The sequence below is a fragment of the Rattus norvegicus genome, chromosome 6 (genome assembly GCF_036323735.1).
Source record: "Rattus norvegicus strain BN/NHsdMcwi chromosome 6, GRCr8, whole genome shotgun sequence".
NCBI classification, from domain to species: Eukaryota; Metazoa; Chordata; class Mammalia; order Rodentia; family Muridae; genus Rattus; species Rattus norvegicus.
The window spans coordinates 126,549,442-126,566,108 of NC_086024.1; the positions used below are offsets into that span (position 1 = coordinate 126,549,442).

Genomic DNA, 16,667 nt, shown 5'->3' on the forward strand with positions numbered 1-16,667 from the left:
GTGGGACTGCAAACTTGTATAACCACTCTGGAAATCAGTCTGGAGATTCCTCAGAAAATTGGACATTCCACTCCCTGAGGACCCAGCTATACCACTCTTGGGCATATACCCAAAAGATGCTCCAACATACAACAAAGACACATGCTGCACTATGTTCATAGCAGCCTTATTTATAAGAGTCAGAAGCTGGAAAGAACCCAGATGCCCTTCAACAGAGGAATGGATGCAAACAAAATGTGGTACATCTACACAATGGAGTACTACTCAGCTATCAAAAACAATGACTTTGTGAAATTCACAGGCAAATGGAATGAACTAGAAAATATCATCCTGAGTGAGGTAACCCAATCACAGAAAAACATACATGGTATGCACTCATTGATAAGTGGACATTAGCCCAAAAGCTCGAATTACCCAAGATGCAATCCACAGACCACAGGAAGCTCAAGAAGAAGGATGACCAAAATGCAGATGCTCCCACTCCTTCTTTAAGGGGAGAACAAAAGTATCCTTAGGAGGCAATATGGAGGCAAAGTTTAGAGCAGAGACTGAAGGAATGACCATTCAGAGCCTGCCCCACATGTGGCCCATATATGTATATATACAGCCACCAAAACTAGATAAGATTGATGAAGCTAAAAAATGCATGTGGAAAGGGACTGGATATAGATCTCTCCTGAGAGACACATCCAAAGCACATCCAATACAGAGGTCAATGCGAGCAGCAAACCACTGAACTGAGAATAGGACCCCCTTGGGGGCAATTAGAGGAAGTATTGAAGGAGTTGAAGGAGCTTGCAACCCCATAACAACAACTATGCCAACCAAGCAGAGCTTTCAGGGACTAAACCACTACTGAAAGACTATACATGGACTGACCCAGGGCTCCAACTGCATATGTAGCAGAAGATAGCCTTGTTGGGGCACCAGTGGAAGGGGAAGCCCTTGGTCCTGCCAAGGTTGGGCCCCCCAGTGCAGGGGAATATGGGGGCAGTAAGGGAGAGATATGGGAGGAATACCCATAGGGGGGATGGGGAGGGGAGGGCATGGGGGCTTATGGACAGGAAACCGGGAAGGGGAATAACATTTGAAATGTAAGTAAAGAAATATATCTAATAAAAATTTTTTAAAAAGAAAGAAATGTATCTAACCAAAGAAGTAAAAGACCTCTACAACAAAAAAATTCAAGCTATCAAAAAAGGGTATCACAGAAGGTATTAAATGATAGAAAGACATTCTACACTCCTATATTGGCAAAGTTAATACTGTAACAAAGACTAGTCTACCAAAATTAATTTATACATTTGATGCAGAAACCTATCAAAATTCTGATGTCATAGTATACATATTTAGAAAAAATATAAAAATTCATAGGGAACCACAAAAGACCACAATAGCCAAAGTAATCCTAAGGTGTAAGAACACTGCTGGAAGCATAACAATACCAAACATTGTACTATACTATAGCACTATAGTAATAAAGACATCCTGACACTGGCATAAAAACAAACAGGTAGAACAATAAAATAAAGCACTCAGAAATAAAGCAACAAGGCTATGTTCAGTCAGTTTTTGAAAGCAGAAGCAAAAGCAATCATTAGAAGGAAAAGAGCCATCACTGAATACGCTGTCTCAAGCCTTTCATTCCAGCAGTCAGGAGGCAGAGGAGTGCAGATGCCTGAGTCTGAGAACAGCCTTGTCCACAGAGAGTTCCAGGACAGCATGGACTACATGATACAATCTATATAAAAAAAAAGATAGATAACTTAGTCAACAAATGGCACTGGCAAAACTGGATGTTTACCTGCAGAAGAATGAAATAAAATTCTTACCTTTCACCTTATTTAAAAAATCAGTTAAAAATGGATCACAAATCTTAATTTTAAATCAGAAACACTAAAATTTCTAGAAGAAAACACAGCAGATAGCCTGGAAATTGTGGGACTTGGTAAAAACTTACTTTTCAGAAGTTTTAGCAGCCTTATTTATAATAGCCAGAAGCTAAAAAGAACCCAGATGCCCTTCAACAGAGGAATGGATACAAAAAGTGTGGTCCATCTACACAATGGAGTACTACTCAGCTATCAAAAACAATGACTACATGAAAATCTTAGGCAAATGGATGGAACTAGAAAATATCCTGAGTGAGGTAACCAAATCACAAAAGAACACACATGGTGTGCACTCATTGATAAGTGGACATTAGCCCAAAAGCCTGGGATTCCTAAGAAAAAAACACAGATCATATGAAGCTCAATAAGAAGGAATAAGTGTATATTATGCAAAAATAAAAATAAAGAAGTACAGAATAGCCAAAATACAGTCCACAGAACTCAAAAAGGTCAACAAGCTGAAGGACCCAAGTGAGGACACCTCAGTTCCACTTCAGAGGGAGAAGAAAGCAGCCACAAGGGAGAAAGGAGGGAGGAAAAGGGAATTGGTGGGGAGAGGGGAACATGATCAGGTATTGGTGGGGAGGAGGGGGAGGACTGAAGCCCTGGAGCCCTGAGGGCCAGCAGAAAGAATGGAAACAGGCAACCTTGGGAGGAAGGAGGTTGGGAGGACTCTCTAGAATGTAAAGTAAAAAGACTCTCAGGACTCAAGGGGGGAACCCTAAATGAAAGGCCCTACAGTAGGGAGAGGAAACTTATTGAATCCACCTCCAGCAGAAAGACAGGGCAACAAGTGAAGGATGGGGTTGCTATCCCACAGCCAAAGCTCTGACCCACAAATCTTCCTGTTTGAAAGAACTGCAGGGATGGAAATGGAGAAGAGCCTGAGGAAAAGAAGGTTCAGTGACAGACCCAAAGTGGTTTCCAGTTCAAGGGGAGGCCCCAAGACATGACCCCAATACTGAAGCTATGGGGTGTTCACAAAATGGACCTACCATGACTGCATTCCAAAAGATCCAACAAGCAGCTGAAAGAGTCAGATACAGATATGTGCACCCAACCAATGAACAGAAGCTGCTGACCCCTCTGGTTGAAATAAGGAAACTAAGGAGGAGGCCACCCTGTAGGAGGACCAGCAGTCTCAATTAACCTGGACCCCTGAGATCTCTCTGACATTAGATCACCAACCAGGCAGCATACACCAGCTGAGATGAGGTCTCCAAAACACATACAGCAGAGGACTCTGGGTCTGGGTTCAGTCAGAGAAGATGCACCTAACCCTCAAGAGACCGAAGGGCCCCAGGGGACGTGGGAACATCCCTGTGGAGATGAGTTGGGAGTAGTGCAGGAGGGGGATGTGAGGAAGTTTGGGATGTGGAACCCTCAGGGGGTTGACTGGAAGGGGAATAAAATCTTGAGTGTAAAAATAAATTAAAAAATAAAAGAAGGAAGATCAAAATGTAGATGCTTCATTCCTTCTTAAAAGGGAGAACAAAATACTCACAGGAGGAAATACAAAGATAAAGAGTGGAGCAGGAACTGAAGAAAAGGTAATCCAGAGACTGCCCCACCTGGGACCCATCCCATATGCAGCCACCAAACCCAGTCAGTATTGATGACGTCAAGAAGTGCTTGTTGATAGGAGACAAATATGGATGTCTCCTGAGAGGCTCTGCCAGAGCCCTACTGATACTAATGAGGATGCTTGCAGCTAATCAATGGACTGAACAAAGGGACCCCAATGGAGGAGTTAGAGAAAGGACCAAAGGAGTTGAAGGGGTTTACAACACTATAGGAAGTACAATATCAGACAACCAGACCCCACCAGAGCTCCCATGGACTAAACTACCAAACAATAAGTACACATGGAGGGACCCATGACTCCAGTCACATAAGTGGCAGATGGCATTGTCCAGCATCAATAGAAGGGAAAGTCCTTAGTTCTGTGAAGGCTCATTTCCCCAACATAGGGGAATGCCAGGGTGTTGAGTTTGAAATGCGTGGGTGGGAGTGGGAGCATCTTCATAGAAACAAGGGGAGGAGGAGGAATATGAGAGGGGGGAAAGGGAATAACATTTGAAATGTAAATACATAAAATATCCAAGAAAAATAAAATTTTAAAATATAAAAAGTTTTAGATTGATTTATTTTATTTTTATATTATAAGTGGTTTGCATGCATGCATGCAGGTATATGTACCTAGTGAGCATATGGGTAATTGTGAGCTACCGTTCAGATGCTAACTCTAACTTAGACATCTCTCTAGCCCTATCAAACACATTTTTAATAAAACACCAATAGCATAAGAACTAACTACAAATATCAACTACAAGATACTATAAGAAATTTAAAGTTTCATCACAGCAAAGGAAACAATCAGCAGCGCAAACATCACACAGAATGGGAGAAAATCTTTACCAACTGCAATTCTGACAAGGTGCTAACATCTAGCATTTATCAATAATGCAGAAATTAAATATTAAGGAAATAAACATGCCAAACAAGAAACAAGCAAATTAAGTGACGAGACAAGGAGAAGGAGGGGAAAGAATAGGAGGGAAAAGACGAGTAGGAAGAAGAAGAGGAAGAGGAAGAAGAAGAGAAAGAGGAAGAAGAGGAGGAGGAGGAGGAAGAAGAGGAGGAAGAGGAAGAAGAGGAGGAAGAGGAAGAAGAGGAGGAGGAGGAGGAGGAGACAACAACTTCAATGCCGATAATACAAATGGTCAATAACTATTTTAAATTGTTCAATAACCCAGGCCATCAAGAAATGCAAATTAAAACTACTTTGAGATATTACAATTAGATGGCTATTATAAACAAATCTGATGACAATGTTGAAGATGTGCTGAAAGAGAAAAGTTTACTCACTGTTAGTAGGCATGCAAACTAATATAGCCATCGGAGAATTCTCAAAAACAATAAAAATAAAATACCATATGACCTAGATATATCACTTCTAGCCAAATAACCAGAGAACTGTAAATATTACTAGAGAAATCTGCATCCTCATTTATTGCTGCTTAATTCACTAAAGCAAAGAGTTGGAATCAACCTAGTTGTCTACTAACATAAAATGTGTGAAAATTTCATATATGTAGAAAATAAAATGTTATTTAGTGCTAAAGAAAATAATGTAATCCCAAAATTTTCAGGAAAATGCATAGGCTTATAATGTATAAGATTAAGCATGATCAACAAATAATCTTAGGAAGAAAACTAACTGGATGTTCTTTCTCATATGTAGAACCTAGCCAATAACATATTGTGAACAAACATACATATGGGAATACAGTATATAACATGTAGAAAGAAGAACAAGAAAGGATATGTATTAGGTGATGAAGACTGACTGCAGGTAATGGACATGACTTAATAAAGGCAATATAAAGCTAACTTTTTCTAGTTCTGTGATTTGAATTCTTTTGGTTTGGGTGGTTGGTAAGTGCATAAAAACATATTCAACAGTGAAAGTATGAAACCCAGTGAGAAGTTCCAGAATTTCATAGGACTGTTCTAAATAAAACTCATATATATGGTCTGCTTAATTTCAGTGCATAGTGTTTTATTTGAGTTTTTATGATAAAATTCATTTCTAGAAACCAAGAATATATTTATAACCATGCCCTCAAATTCTTCAAAAAATTTTCTCAATTTCTTTCACTGAATTATCTTCTGATATAACCTATCTTTAGCATTTAATATATGAAACATCCATTTGATATATTCTATAAAATATGACTACATATTACTATCTCCTAAGCTATTAGAATTAATGCCAGTGACAAATTCCCATCATAATTACTGTGATTTAACAACAAAAAAGTAATTAAAATTAAGTTTTAAAATGATGTAACAAGTGTTATAAACACATACACCAGGGACTGAGATTGAAAATATCAAAAAACAATTAAAAAGAAATTTTAGTTCTTCTGACCACTTTAACAATTTTTTGTCTTGTTTTGTTTTTCATTTTAATCTCTATTTCTCCCTTCCACTTTGGTGGTTCTCAAGCCAGACAACACACTAGACTCACTTACTGGGAAATTCTGACCCTTAAGAAAATTTAATCTTATTAGTTTAGGTGTGGAAATGTTTTAAAAGTTCCCAAATGATAAGAATGTATAGCTGGGGTTCTTTTAATTAGTACTTCAAGTCATCCTAAATATTTTTAAAGAAATAAAATATAAGTCCTATATAAATTTAAAATCATATTTAGGATAAGCTTATAAAGTTTAAGACTGATTTCTAAAAATGTTATCCCAAGAGAGAAACTCTTGGAAGAATTCCTAAATACTTTAATGACAGTGTTTGACTGGCTGTGAGAAGAAAATATCAGGTCTCAAAAGGTGAGCAAGCAATTTTTGCTGATAGCAATAACAATTTAAAAAGTTAACTTTAAAAACACCCATGCTGGGGTTGGGGATTTAGCTCAGTGGTAGAGTGCTTGCCTAGCAAGTGCAAGGCCCTGGATTTGGTCCAAAGAGATGGCTCAATCTGATGGTGATTGTTGCTAAGCCTGACAACCAGAGTTTGATCCCCAACACCTAAATAATGAAGAGAATCAACTCTCACAAGTTGTTCTCTGATGTCTCACACATGCTATAGCATACATCCTCCTCCCTCAAATAATACAAAAAAAATTGGACATAAAAATAAAAATGTATTGAGATGAAAACAAACTTTCATTCTATGATGGGGGTGGGGTATAGCTTGGTAGCAGAAAATGTGTTCAACATATAAGGTCCTAGAGTCCATCCCTAGTACTGGAGGCACGGGAAGGACCCAAATTGCATTTTAACCAATTTGTGAACAGACATATAGCTAACCTAAAATTAAAACCATTTTTATTAATTCTGCTTTATAGTAATCTCAGATTGCATTTGGATTTTACGATTCATTCTTATTTTCCCCCAGTCCTCAGCTACTAAAATCTTTTAGAAATTCTTTAAAGATATTTACACTTCATTGGCATTATTTTCAGGATTGCTACTACTACAGTAGACATTAATAAAAATGTTCTAGGAAAGGATGTCATGATGTTATTTGGAAGAAAATAAAGGAAAATGATTATGTTAATGTTTTATAGTTATTTCTAAAATATTATTTTTTAAATAATATTGCTTCTTGAGAGCTTTCATAGTTTTTCCCACATATTGCAACATATATTCAAATTATCTCCCAACAAATGAACGTTATTAAATAAACCATTTTAAAGGTATGAACTATGTCCATTATTACATACTATTATCACTTACAGAAAATTTTGAAGGTGGTATTATTTCCAATGAGTAATCCATTTCCTGGGTACTAAGAGTTCTGAGTGAAAGAGAACATTCTCCAATGGTTTTCTTCTTGGGAGTTTGAGTTTGAATCTTAAATGCAAGTCTCACAGCTTGTAGATTTTGTAGTTTGATAGCAAATACAAACGTTTCCATAAAGTCAATAGCCTAATAAAATAAGAAAATATTAAATATAAATACTTTTAAAAGGACATGAAATTATAGAAGAAATTTGTATATCTACGAAAAGTATGTAAAGTATATTTCACAAGTATTGTAGACTTGTGGAAAGGAGGTCCAGTGACAGGCCCAAATTGGGACCCATCTCAAGGGGAGACTCCATTATTACTGGTGCTATGATGTAATTACAGAAAGGAGTTTAGCATGGCTGCCTCTGAGAGGCCCAGCAAGCAGATGACTGAGACAGAAGCAGATACTTACACCCAACCAATGGATTGAAGTCGGGGACCCCTGTGATTTAATTAGGGAAAAGCTGGAAGAAGTTGAGGAGGAGGGCAACCCCATAGGAAGACCAGCAACCTCAACTAACCTTGACCCTCCAAGATCTCTCAGATACTGAGCCACTAACCAGACAGCAAGCACTAGCTGATTCAAGGCCCCCAACACACATACAGCAGAGGACTGCCAGGTCTGGACTCAGTCAGTGATGTACCTAACTTTCTAAAGACTTGAGTCTTCAGGGAATGGGGAGGCCTGGCAGGGTGGGATGTGGTTGGGGGTGTGCTGGAATATTGTCTTGAAGACAGGAGTGGGTGGGAGAGGAAGAGTGGGATGAGGAATTATCAAAGGGCAGAATTGATAGAGGATAATGACTGTACTGTAAAAAAAATTATTAAAGATAAAATATTTTAAAAAATGAAAACAGTGTTCTTGTTTTTCTGTATTACTTAGCTTCACAAGTTATATTTATATTATTTAAGAATTAAGATCAATATTAATAATAACCTTCCCAGAATTCAGTTTTGCCTTTTTGATAATTAGACTATTTTCTTATCTTGGTTTTCTAATATACCTTTCTTGCTATTCATCACAATTTTTCACAATTTGATGAGAATGTTTCAAAAATTTCATATATAAGTATACTAAGCATACAAAATAGTAAGCTGTTCACATAAAGAGAATTTAATTCTCTCTTTAAAAGAGACTGAATACTAAATTGTTCTTTGCTATATAGTTCCTTTACACCATTGGTGGAGCTTTTTTAAAAGTCAAGGTATCTAGTCAAAGCACAGATTACCCTACCCCACAGTTCTACCAGCCTACCAGGAAGCCTGCTTCAACCCAGGACACACAGGCCAGCCAAAACCAGAGACAACCAGATGAAAGGCAAGTACAAGAACATAATCAACAGAAGTCAATACAATATGGCACCATCAGAACCCAGCTCTCCTACTACATCAAGTCCTGGATATCCTAACCCAACTGAAGAACAAGATTATGACATTAAATCCCACCTCATGAAGATGATAGAATTCTTTAAAGAGAATATAAATAAACTCCTCAAAAAACACAGGAAAATACAATCAAACAAGAAAAGGAAATGAATAAAACAGTTCAAGACCTAAAAACAGAAGTAGAAGCAAGAAAGAAAACATAAGTAGAGGAAACCATGGAGATGGAAGACCTAGGAAAGAGAACAGAAACTACAGATGCAAACATCACCTAAGAATGCAAGAGATGAAGAGAGAATCTCAGGCATATAAGATACCATAAAAGATACTGATATATTGGTCAAAGAAAATACCAAACATAGAAAATTTCTAACTCTAAACATGCAAGAAATTTAGGACACTATGAAAAGATCAAACCTAAGAATGATAGGAATAGAAGGGGATGAAGACTCCCAGTTCAAAGGGCCACAAAATATATTCAACAAAATCATAGAAGAAAACTTCTCTAACCTAAAGAAAGAGATGGCTATTAAAGGTACAAGAAGCCTACAGAACACAACATAGATTGGACCAGAAAAGAAAATTCTCCCACCACATGATAATCAAAATACTAAATGTATATAAAAAAAGAATATAAAAGGTTGTAAGGGAAAAGGGACAAGTAACATATAAAGTCAGACCTAAGAGTATTACTCCTGACTTCTCAACAGACTCTAAATCCAGAAGGGCCTAGGCATACGTCTTACACTTTCTAAGAGACCACAGATAGCAGCCCAGACTATTATAACCAGAAAAACTCAACCACCATAGATGAAGAAACAAATATATTCCATGATAAGACCAAATTTAAACAATATCTTTCAACTAATCCAGCCCTACAGGAGACACTAGAAGGAAAGCTCTAATATAAGGAGGGCAATTACACCCAAGAAAATACAAGAAATTAAATATCTTCATCATCTTACATCAAAACTAAAAGAAGAAAATCATACACACACACACACACACACACACACACACACTTCCAACAACAAAATAAGAGTAACTAACAATTACTGGTCATAAATAGTTCTCAACATGAGTAGATTTAATTCACCAATAAAAAGACACAGGCTAACAGACTAGGTATATGAATAGGATCCACTATTCTTCTGCATAAAATCATATGTCAGCAAAGGATAAAGATGCTACCTCAGAGTAAAGGGCTGGAACAAGATGTTCCAAGAAAACAGACCTAAGAAACAATCAGGAATAGCCATTCTAATATCTCATAAAATAGACTTTCAACCAAAAGTTATCAAACGAGATGGGGAAGAACACTCCAGAATAATCAAAGAAGAAATCCACTAAGATGAAATCTCAATTCTGAAAATGTATGTCCCAAATTCAAAGACATCCACATTCATAAAAGAAACTTTACTAAAGCTCAAATCACACCCTGAACCCTATACAATAATAGTAGAGGACTTAAAATCTCCATTCTCACCAAAGGAAACGTCATATAAACAGGAACTAAACAGAGAAACAATTAAACTAACCAGTGTTATTAATCAAATGGACTTAAAAGATAGTTCGGAACCTCATGGATCCTTCTCCAAAATTAACCAAACAATTGAGCACAAAGCAAGCCTCAAAAGATATAAGAAAATTGAAAGAACCCCTTGCATTCTATAATAACACCATGGATTAAGGCTAGAATTCATGAAACACAGAAACAACAGAGAACCCACATATTAATGGAAACTAAACAAATTTTAGTCAATAATCACTTTGTCAGGGAAGAAATATCAAATATACATATATATCTCCAGAAGCTTACCACCAACAAAACCAAACAACCCAATTGAAAAATGGGGTACAGAATTAAACTGAGAATTCACAATAGAGAAATTTCCAATGGCTGGGAAACACCTAAAGAAATGTTCAAAGTCCTTAGTGATCAGAGAAATGCAAATCCAAACAACCCTGAGATTCCATATTATACCAGTTAGAATGACTGAGATCAAAACCTCATGTGACAACACATGCTGGCGAGGATGTAGAGAAAGAGGAACACTCCTCCATTGCTGGTGGGATTGCAAACTGGTACAACCACTCTGGAAATCAATTTGGAGATTCCTCAGAAAATTAGAAATAGACCTACCTAAAGATCTAGAAATACCACTCTTGGGAATATACCCCAAAGATGTTGCACCATGCCACAGAGGCACATGTTCCACTATGTCCATACTTATTTGTAATAGCCAGAAGCTGGAAAAAACCAGATGTCCCATAACAGAAGATGTGGTTTATTTACACAATGGAAAACTACTCAGCTATTAATTACAAGGACATCTTTCTGAGTTTTGTAGGCAAATGGATGAAACTAGAAAATGTCATCCTGAGTGAAGTAACTCTGACCCAAAAGGACATGCATGGTATGTTCTCATTAATAAGTGGATATTAGGCCAAAAAAAAGTACAGAATAGCCAAGATACAGTCCACAGACCTCAAAAAGATCAACAAGGTGAAGGGCTCCACTGTTCCATTTAGGAAGGAGAAGAAAGCAACCACAAGGGGGGAGGGAGGGAGAGACAAGGAAGGGAAAGCTAATGGGTGTGAAGGGAGAGAAGAACATGATCTGGTATTGGTGGGGGTTGGGGGAGGACTGGAGCCCTGAGGGCCAGCAGAAAGAATGGAAACAGGCAACCTTGGGAGGAAGGAGGTTGGGAGGACCTTCTAGAATGTACCAGAAACCTGGGAAGTAAAAAGACTATCAGGACTCAAGAGGGGGAACCCTAAATGAAAGGCCCTACAGTAGGGAGAGGAAACTTATTGAATCCACCTCCAGCATAAAGACAGGGCATCAAGTGAGGGATGGGGTTGCTATCCCACAGCCAAAGCTCTGGCCCACAAATCTTCCTGTCTGAAAGAACTGCAGGGATGGAAATGGAGAAGAGCCTGAGGAAAAGAAGGTTCAGTGACAGGCCAAAAGTGGGTTCCAGCTCAAGGGGAGGCCCTAAGACCTGACACCATTACTGAAGGTATGGGGTGTTCACAAAATGGACCTACCATGACTGCTTTCCAAAAGACCCAACAAGCAGCTGAAACAGTCAGATGCAGACATGTGTACCCAACCAATGAACAGAAGCTGCTGACCCCTCTGGTTGAATTAGGGAAAAGCTGGAGGAAGCTAAGGAAGAGGACAACCCTGTAGGAGGACCAGCAGTCTCAATTAACCTGGACCCCTGAGATCTCTCAGACACTGGATCACCAACCAGGCAGCATACACCAGCTGAGATAAGGCCTCCATATACAGCAGAGGACTCTGGGTCTGGGTTCAGTCAGACAAGATGCACCTAATCCTCAAGAGACTGTAAGCCCCAGGAAGTTTAGAGGTCTGCTGGGATGGGTGAGGTGGAGACATCCTTGTGGAGATAGTATGGGGGTGGGGTTAGGGTGGAATGCTAGAGGGCAGGGTCAAGGTATGGGATGTGGAACCCTAGGGGTGGAGGATGGACCTGGAGGGGAATGAAATCTGGAATTTAAAAATAAATAAATAAATACATAAATAAATACATAAATACATAAATAAAATTAAGTGAGTAAATGAAAAAAATAAAGTTTTTAAAAAGTAACAAATAGAAACTGAAACAATCCTACAGCTCCCTGCACCCAAATCCCATGGAGGAGAGAGAACTCCCAGAAGTGTAGACAATCCTGAGAACTCAGGACAGGCCCCTCACTTCTGCCCATTTCTATTCACATTCCTGGCCCAAGAGGAAACTGCATAGTGCCTCTGGATACAGGAATATAAGAGCAGTGAGTGGCAAGAAACTTCTGGTTTCTTCCTGTGCACGGAACTGACATGAACATAGATCCCTGCACCCAAATTCCAGGGGAGCAAACTGGAACCTTAGAAGTGTGGACACTCCTGAGAATCAAGTGGAGACAAATACTTTCTCCCCACATTCCCTACCCAAGAGGAAATCACCTAGTGCCATCTGTGCCCCCCGGGCACAGGGACCTAGGATCAGTCAGGGGCAGGACCCTTCCAGTTTCTGCCTGCGCCAAGAGTTGAAAGCCAGTCACCAGGAGTGCCTATATACCTGAGAGCAGAGCTCTCTGTTCCCAGAACTCATTGAAAGAAAACAGGTCTACAGGAGTTCTTACACACAGGCCTACACAAAGGTCAAGCCACTTTCAGAGACAGTAAGATAAGCTAACACCAGAGACAACCTAATGGCAAGAGGCAAGCACAGGAACCTAAGAAACAGAAACCAAGACTACTTGACAGTTCTCGCACCAAAGCAAATACTGGATGTCAAAACACACTGGAAAAGCAAGATAAGCATTTAAAATCACATTTTACAATGATGATCAAGGACTTTAAGAAGGATATAAATAACTACGTTAAAGAAATGCAGGACAACATGAATAAACAAATAGAAGTCCATAAAGAGGAAACACAAAAATTCCTTAAAGATTAACTTAAGAATTACAGGGAAACACAAACAGATGAAGGAAATGGACAAAACCATCCAGGAACTAAAAATGGAAATAGAAAAAAGACAGAAAGCACAAAGAGAGACAACCTTGGAGACAGAAAACCTAGGAAGAGATCAGGAATCATAGACACAAGCATCACCAATGGAATACAAGAGATAGAAGAGAGAATCTCAGGAGCAGAAGATTCCATAAAAACCATCGACAAAACTGTCAAAGATAATGTAAAATGGAAAAGGTTACTGGTCCAAAACATACAGGAAATCCATGACTCAATGAGAAGATCAAACCTAAGGATAATAAGTATAGAAGAGAGTGAGGACTCCCAACTCAAAGGACCAGTAAATATCTTCAACAAAATCATAGACGAAAACTTCTCTAACCTAAAGAAAGAGATGCCCATAAACATACCAGAAGCCTACAGAACTCCAAATAGATGGGACCAGAAAAGAAACTCATCCCGTCACACAATAGTCAAAACAACAAATGCACAAAACAAAGAAAAAATATTGAAAGTGGTAAGGGAAAAACGTCAAGTAACATAAAGGCAGACCTACCAGAATTACACCAGACTTCTCACCAGAGACTATGAAAGCCAGAAGATCCTGGACAGATGTCATACAGACCCTAGGAGAACACAAATGCCAGCCCAGGTTACTGTATCCAGCAAAATTCTCAATTAACATAGATGGAGAAACCAAGATATTCCATGACAAAACCAAATTTACACGATATATTTCTACAAATACAGCCCGACAAAGGATTATAAATGGTAAAGCCCAACATAAGGAGGCAAGCTACACCCTAGAAAAAGCAAGAAACTAATCACCTTGGCAACAAAACAAAGAGAGGAAAAGCACATAATCTCGCCTGCACATACAAAGATAACAGGAATTAACAATCACTATTCCTTAATATCTCTCAACATCAATGGACTCGATTTGCCAATAAAAAGACACAGATTAACAAACTGGATACGCAATGAGGAACATTTTGCTGCCTACAGGAAACACACCTCAGAGAAAAAGACAGATACTCCCTCAAAGTAAAAGGCTGGAAAACAACTTTCCAAGCAAATGGTCTGCAGAAGCCAGCTGGAGTAGCCATTCTAATATCGAATAAAATCGATTTTCAACTAAAAGTCATCAAAAAAGATAAGGAAGGACACTTCATATTCATCAAAGGAAAAATCCACCAAGATGAACTCTCAATCCTAAATATATTTGCCCCAAATACAAGGGCACCTACATAAAAGAAACCTTACTAAAGCTCAAAGCACACATTGTACCTCACACAATAATAGTAGGAGATTTCAACACCCCACTCTCATCAATGGACAGATCATGAAAAAAGAAATTAAAGGGAGATACAGACAGACTAAGAGAAGTCATGAACCGAATGGATTTAACAGATATTTATAGAACATTCTATCCTAAAACAAAAGGATATACCTTCTTCTCACCACTGCATGGTACTTTATCCAAAATTGACCATATAATCGGTCATAAAACAGGCCTCAACAGATACAGAACGATAGAAATAATCCCATGTGTCCTATCAGACCACCACGGGCTAAATCTGATCTTCAATGACAATGAGGAAAGAACGCCCACATATACATGGAAGTTGAACAATGCTCTACTCAATGATCACCTGGTCAAGGAAAAAGTAAAGAAATTAAAGATTTTTTAGAATTTAATGAAAATGAAGGTACAACATACCCAAATTATGGGACACAATGAAAGCTGGGATAAGGGGAAAACTCATAACTCTAAGTGCCTGCAGGAAGAAACAGGAGAGAGCATATATATGAAGCTTGACAGCACACCTAAAACCTCTAGAAGAAAATGAAGAAAATACACCCAGGAGGACTAGAAGGCAGGAAATAATCAAACACAGAGATGAAATCAATCGAGTAGAAACAAAAAGGACTACAAAGAATCAACAGAACCAAAAGCTGGTTCTTTGAGTAAATCAACAAGATAGATAAACTCTTAACCAGACTAACCAGAGGACACAGAGAGTGTGTCTAAGTTGACAAAATCAGAAATGAAAAGGGAGACATAACAACAGAATCAGAGGAAATTCAAAATATCATCAGATCCTACTACAAAAGTCTATATTCAACAGAACTTGAAAATCTGCAGGAAATGGACAATTTCCTAGACAGATACCAGGTACCAAAGTTAAATCAGGAACAGATAAACCATTTAAAAACCCCATAACTCCTAAAGAAATAAAAGCAGTCATTGAAGCTCTCCCAACCAAAAAGAGCCCAGGTCCAGACGGGTTTAGTGCAGAATTCTATCAGACCTTCAGAGAAGACCTCATACCAATACTATCCAAACTATTCCACAAAATTGAAACAGATGGAGCACTACCGAATACCTTCTACGAAGCCACAATTACTCTTATACCTAAACCACACAAAGACCCAACAAAGAAAGAGAACTTCAGACCAATTTCCCTTATGAATATCAACGCAAAGATGCTCAATAAAATTCTTGCAAACTGAATCCAAGAGCACATCAAAACAATCATCAATCATGATCAAGTAGGCTTCAATCCAGGGATGCAGGGATCGTTTAATATATGGAAAACCATCAACACAATCCATTATATAAACAAAATGAAAGATAAAAACCACATGATCATTTTATTAGATGCTGAGAAAGCATTTGACAAAATTCAACACCCCTTCATGGTAAAAGTCCTGAAAAGAACAGGAATTCAAGGCCCATACCTAAACACAGTAAAAGCCATGTAGCTAATATTAAAATAGATGGAGAGAAACATGAAGCAATCCCACGAAAATCAGGGACTAAACAAGGCTGCCCACTCTTTCCCTACTTATTCAGTATAGTTCTCGAAGTCCTAGCCAGAGCAATCAGACAACAAAAGAAGATCAAAGGGATACAGATCAGAAAGGAAGAACTCAAAATATCACTATTTGCAAACAATATGATTGTATATTTAAGTGATTCCAAAAGTTCCACCAGAGAACTACTAAAGCTGATAAACAACTTCAGCAAAGTGGCAGGGTATAAAATTAACTCAAATAAATCAGTAGCCTTCGTCTACCCAAAAGAGAAACAAGCCGAGAAAGAAATTAGGGAAACGACACCCTTCATAATAGTCCCAAATAATATAAAATACCTTGGTGTGACTTTACCCAAGTAAGTGAAAGATCTGTATGATAAGAACTTCAAGCCTCTGAAGAAAGAAATTGAAGAAGATCTCAGAAGATGGAAAGATCTCCCATGCTCATGGATTGGCGGGATTAATATAGTAAAAATGGCCATTTTACCAAAAGCAATCTACAGATTCAATGCAATCCCCATCAAAATACCAATCCAATTCTTCAAAGAGTTAGAAAGAACAATTTACAAATTCATCTGGAATAACAAAAAACCCAGGATAGCTAAAACTATCCTCAACAAAAAAAGGACTTCATGGGGAATCACTATCCCTGAACTCAAGCAGTATTACAGAGCAATAGTTATAAAAACTGCAAGGTATTGGTACAGAGACTGACAGGTAGACCAGTGGAATAGAACTGAAGACCCAGAAATGAACCCACACACCTATGGTCACTTGAT

The 16,667-nt window shown here is 38.2% G+C and overlaps 1 protein-coding gene across 20 annotated transcripts in view; it reads right to left on the bottom strand.

The window, feature by feature from the left end:
* Positions 1–16,667, bottom strand: part of Tc2n (tandem C2 domains, nuclear) — a 96,158-nt gene that overhangs the window by 23,436 nt on the left and 56,055 nt on the right. For all 20 annotated transcript variants that reach the window (XM_039112744.2, XM_063262331.1, XM_039112750.2 and 17 more), the window contains one exon: positions 7,148–7,339. In XM_039112744.2, coding sequence (XP_038968672.1) covers positions 7,148–7,339 — 192 coding nt within the window. The remainder of the gene's footprint in view (positions 1–7,147; positions 7,340–16,667) is intronic.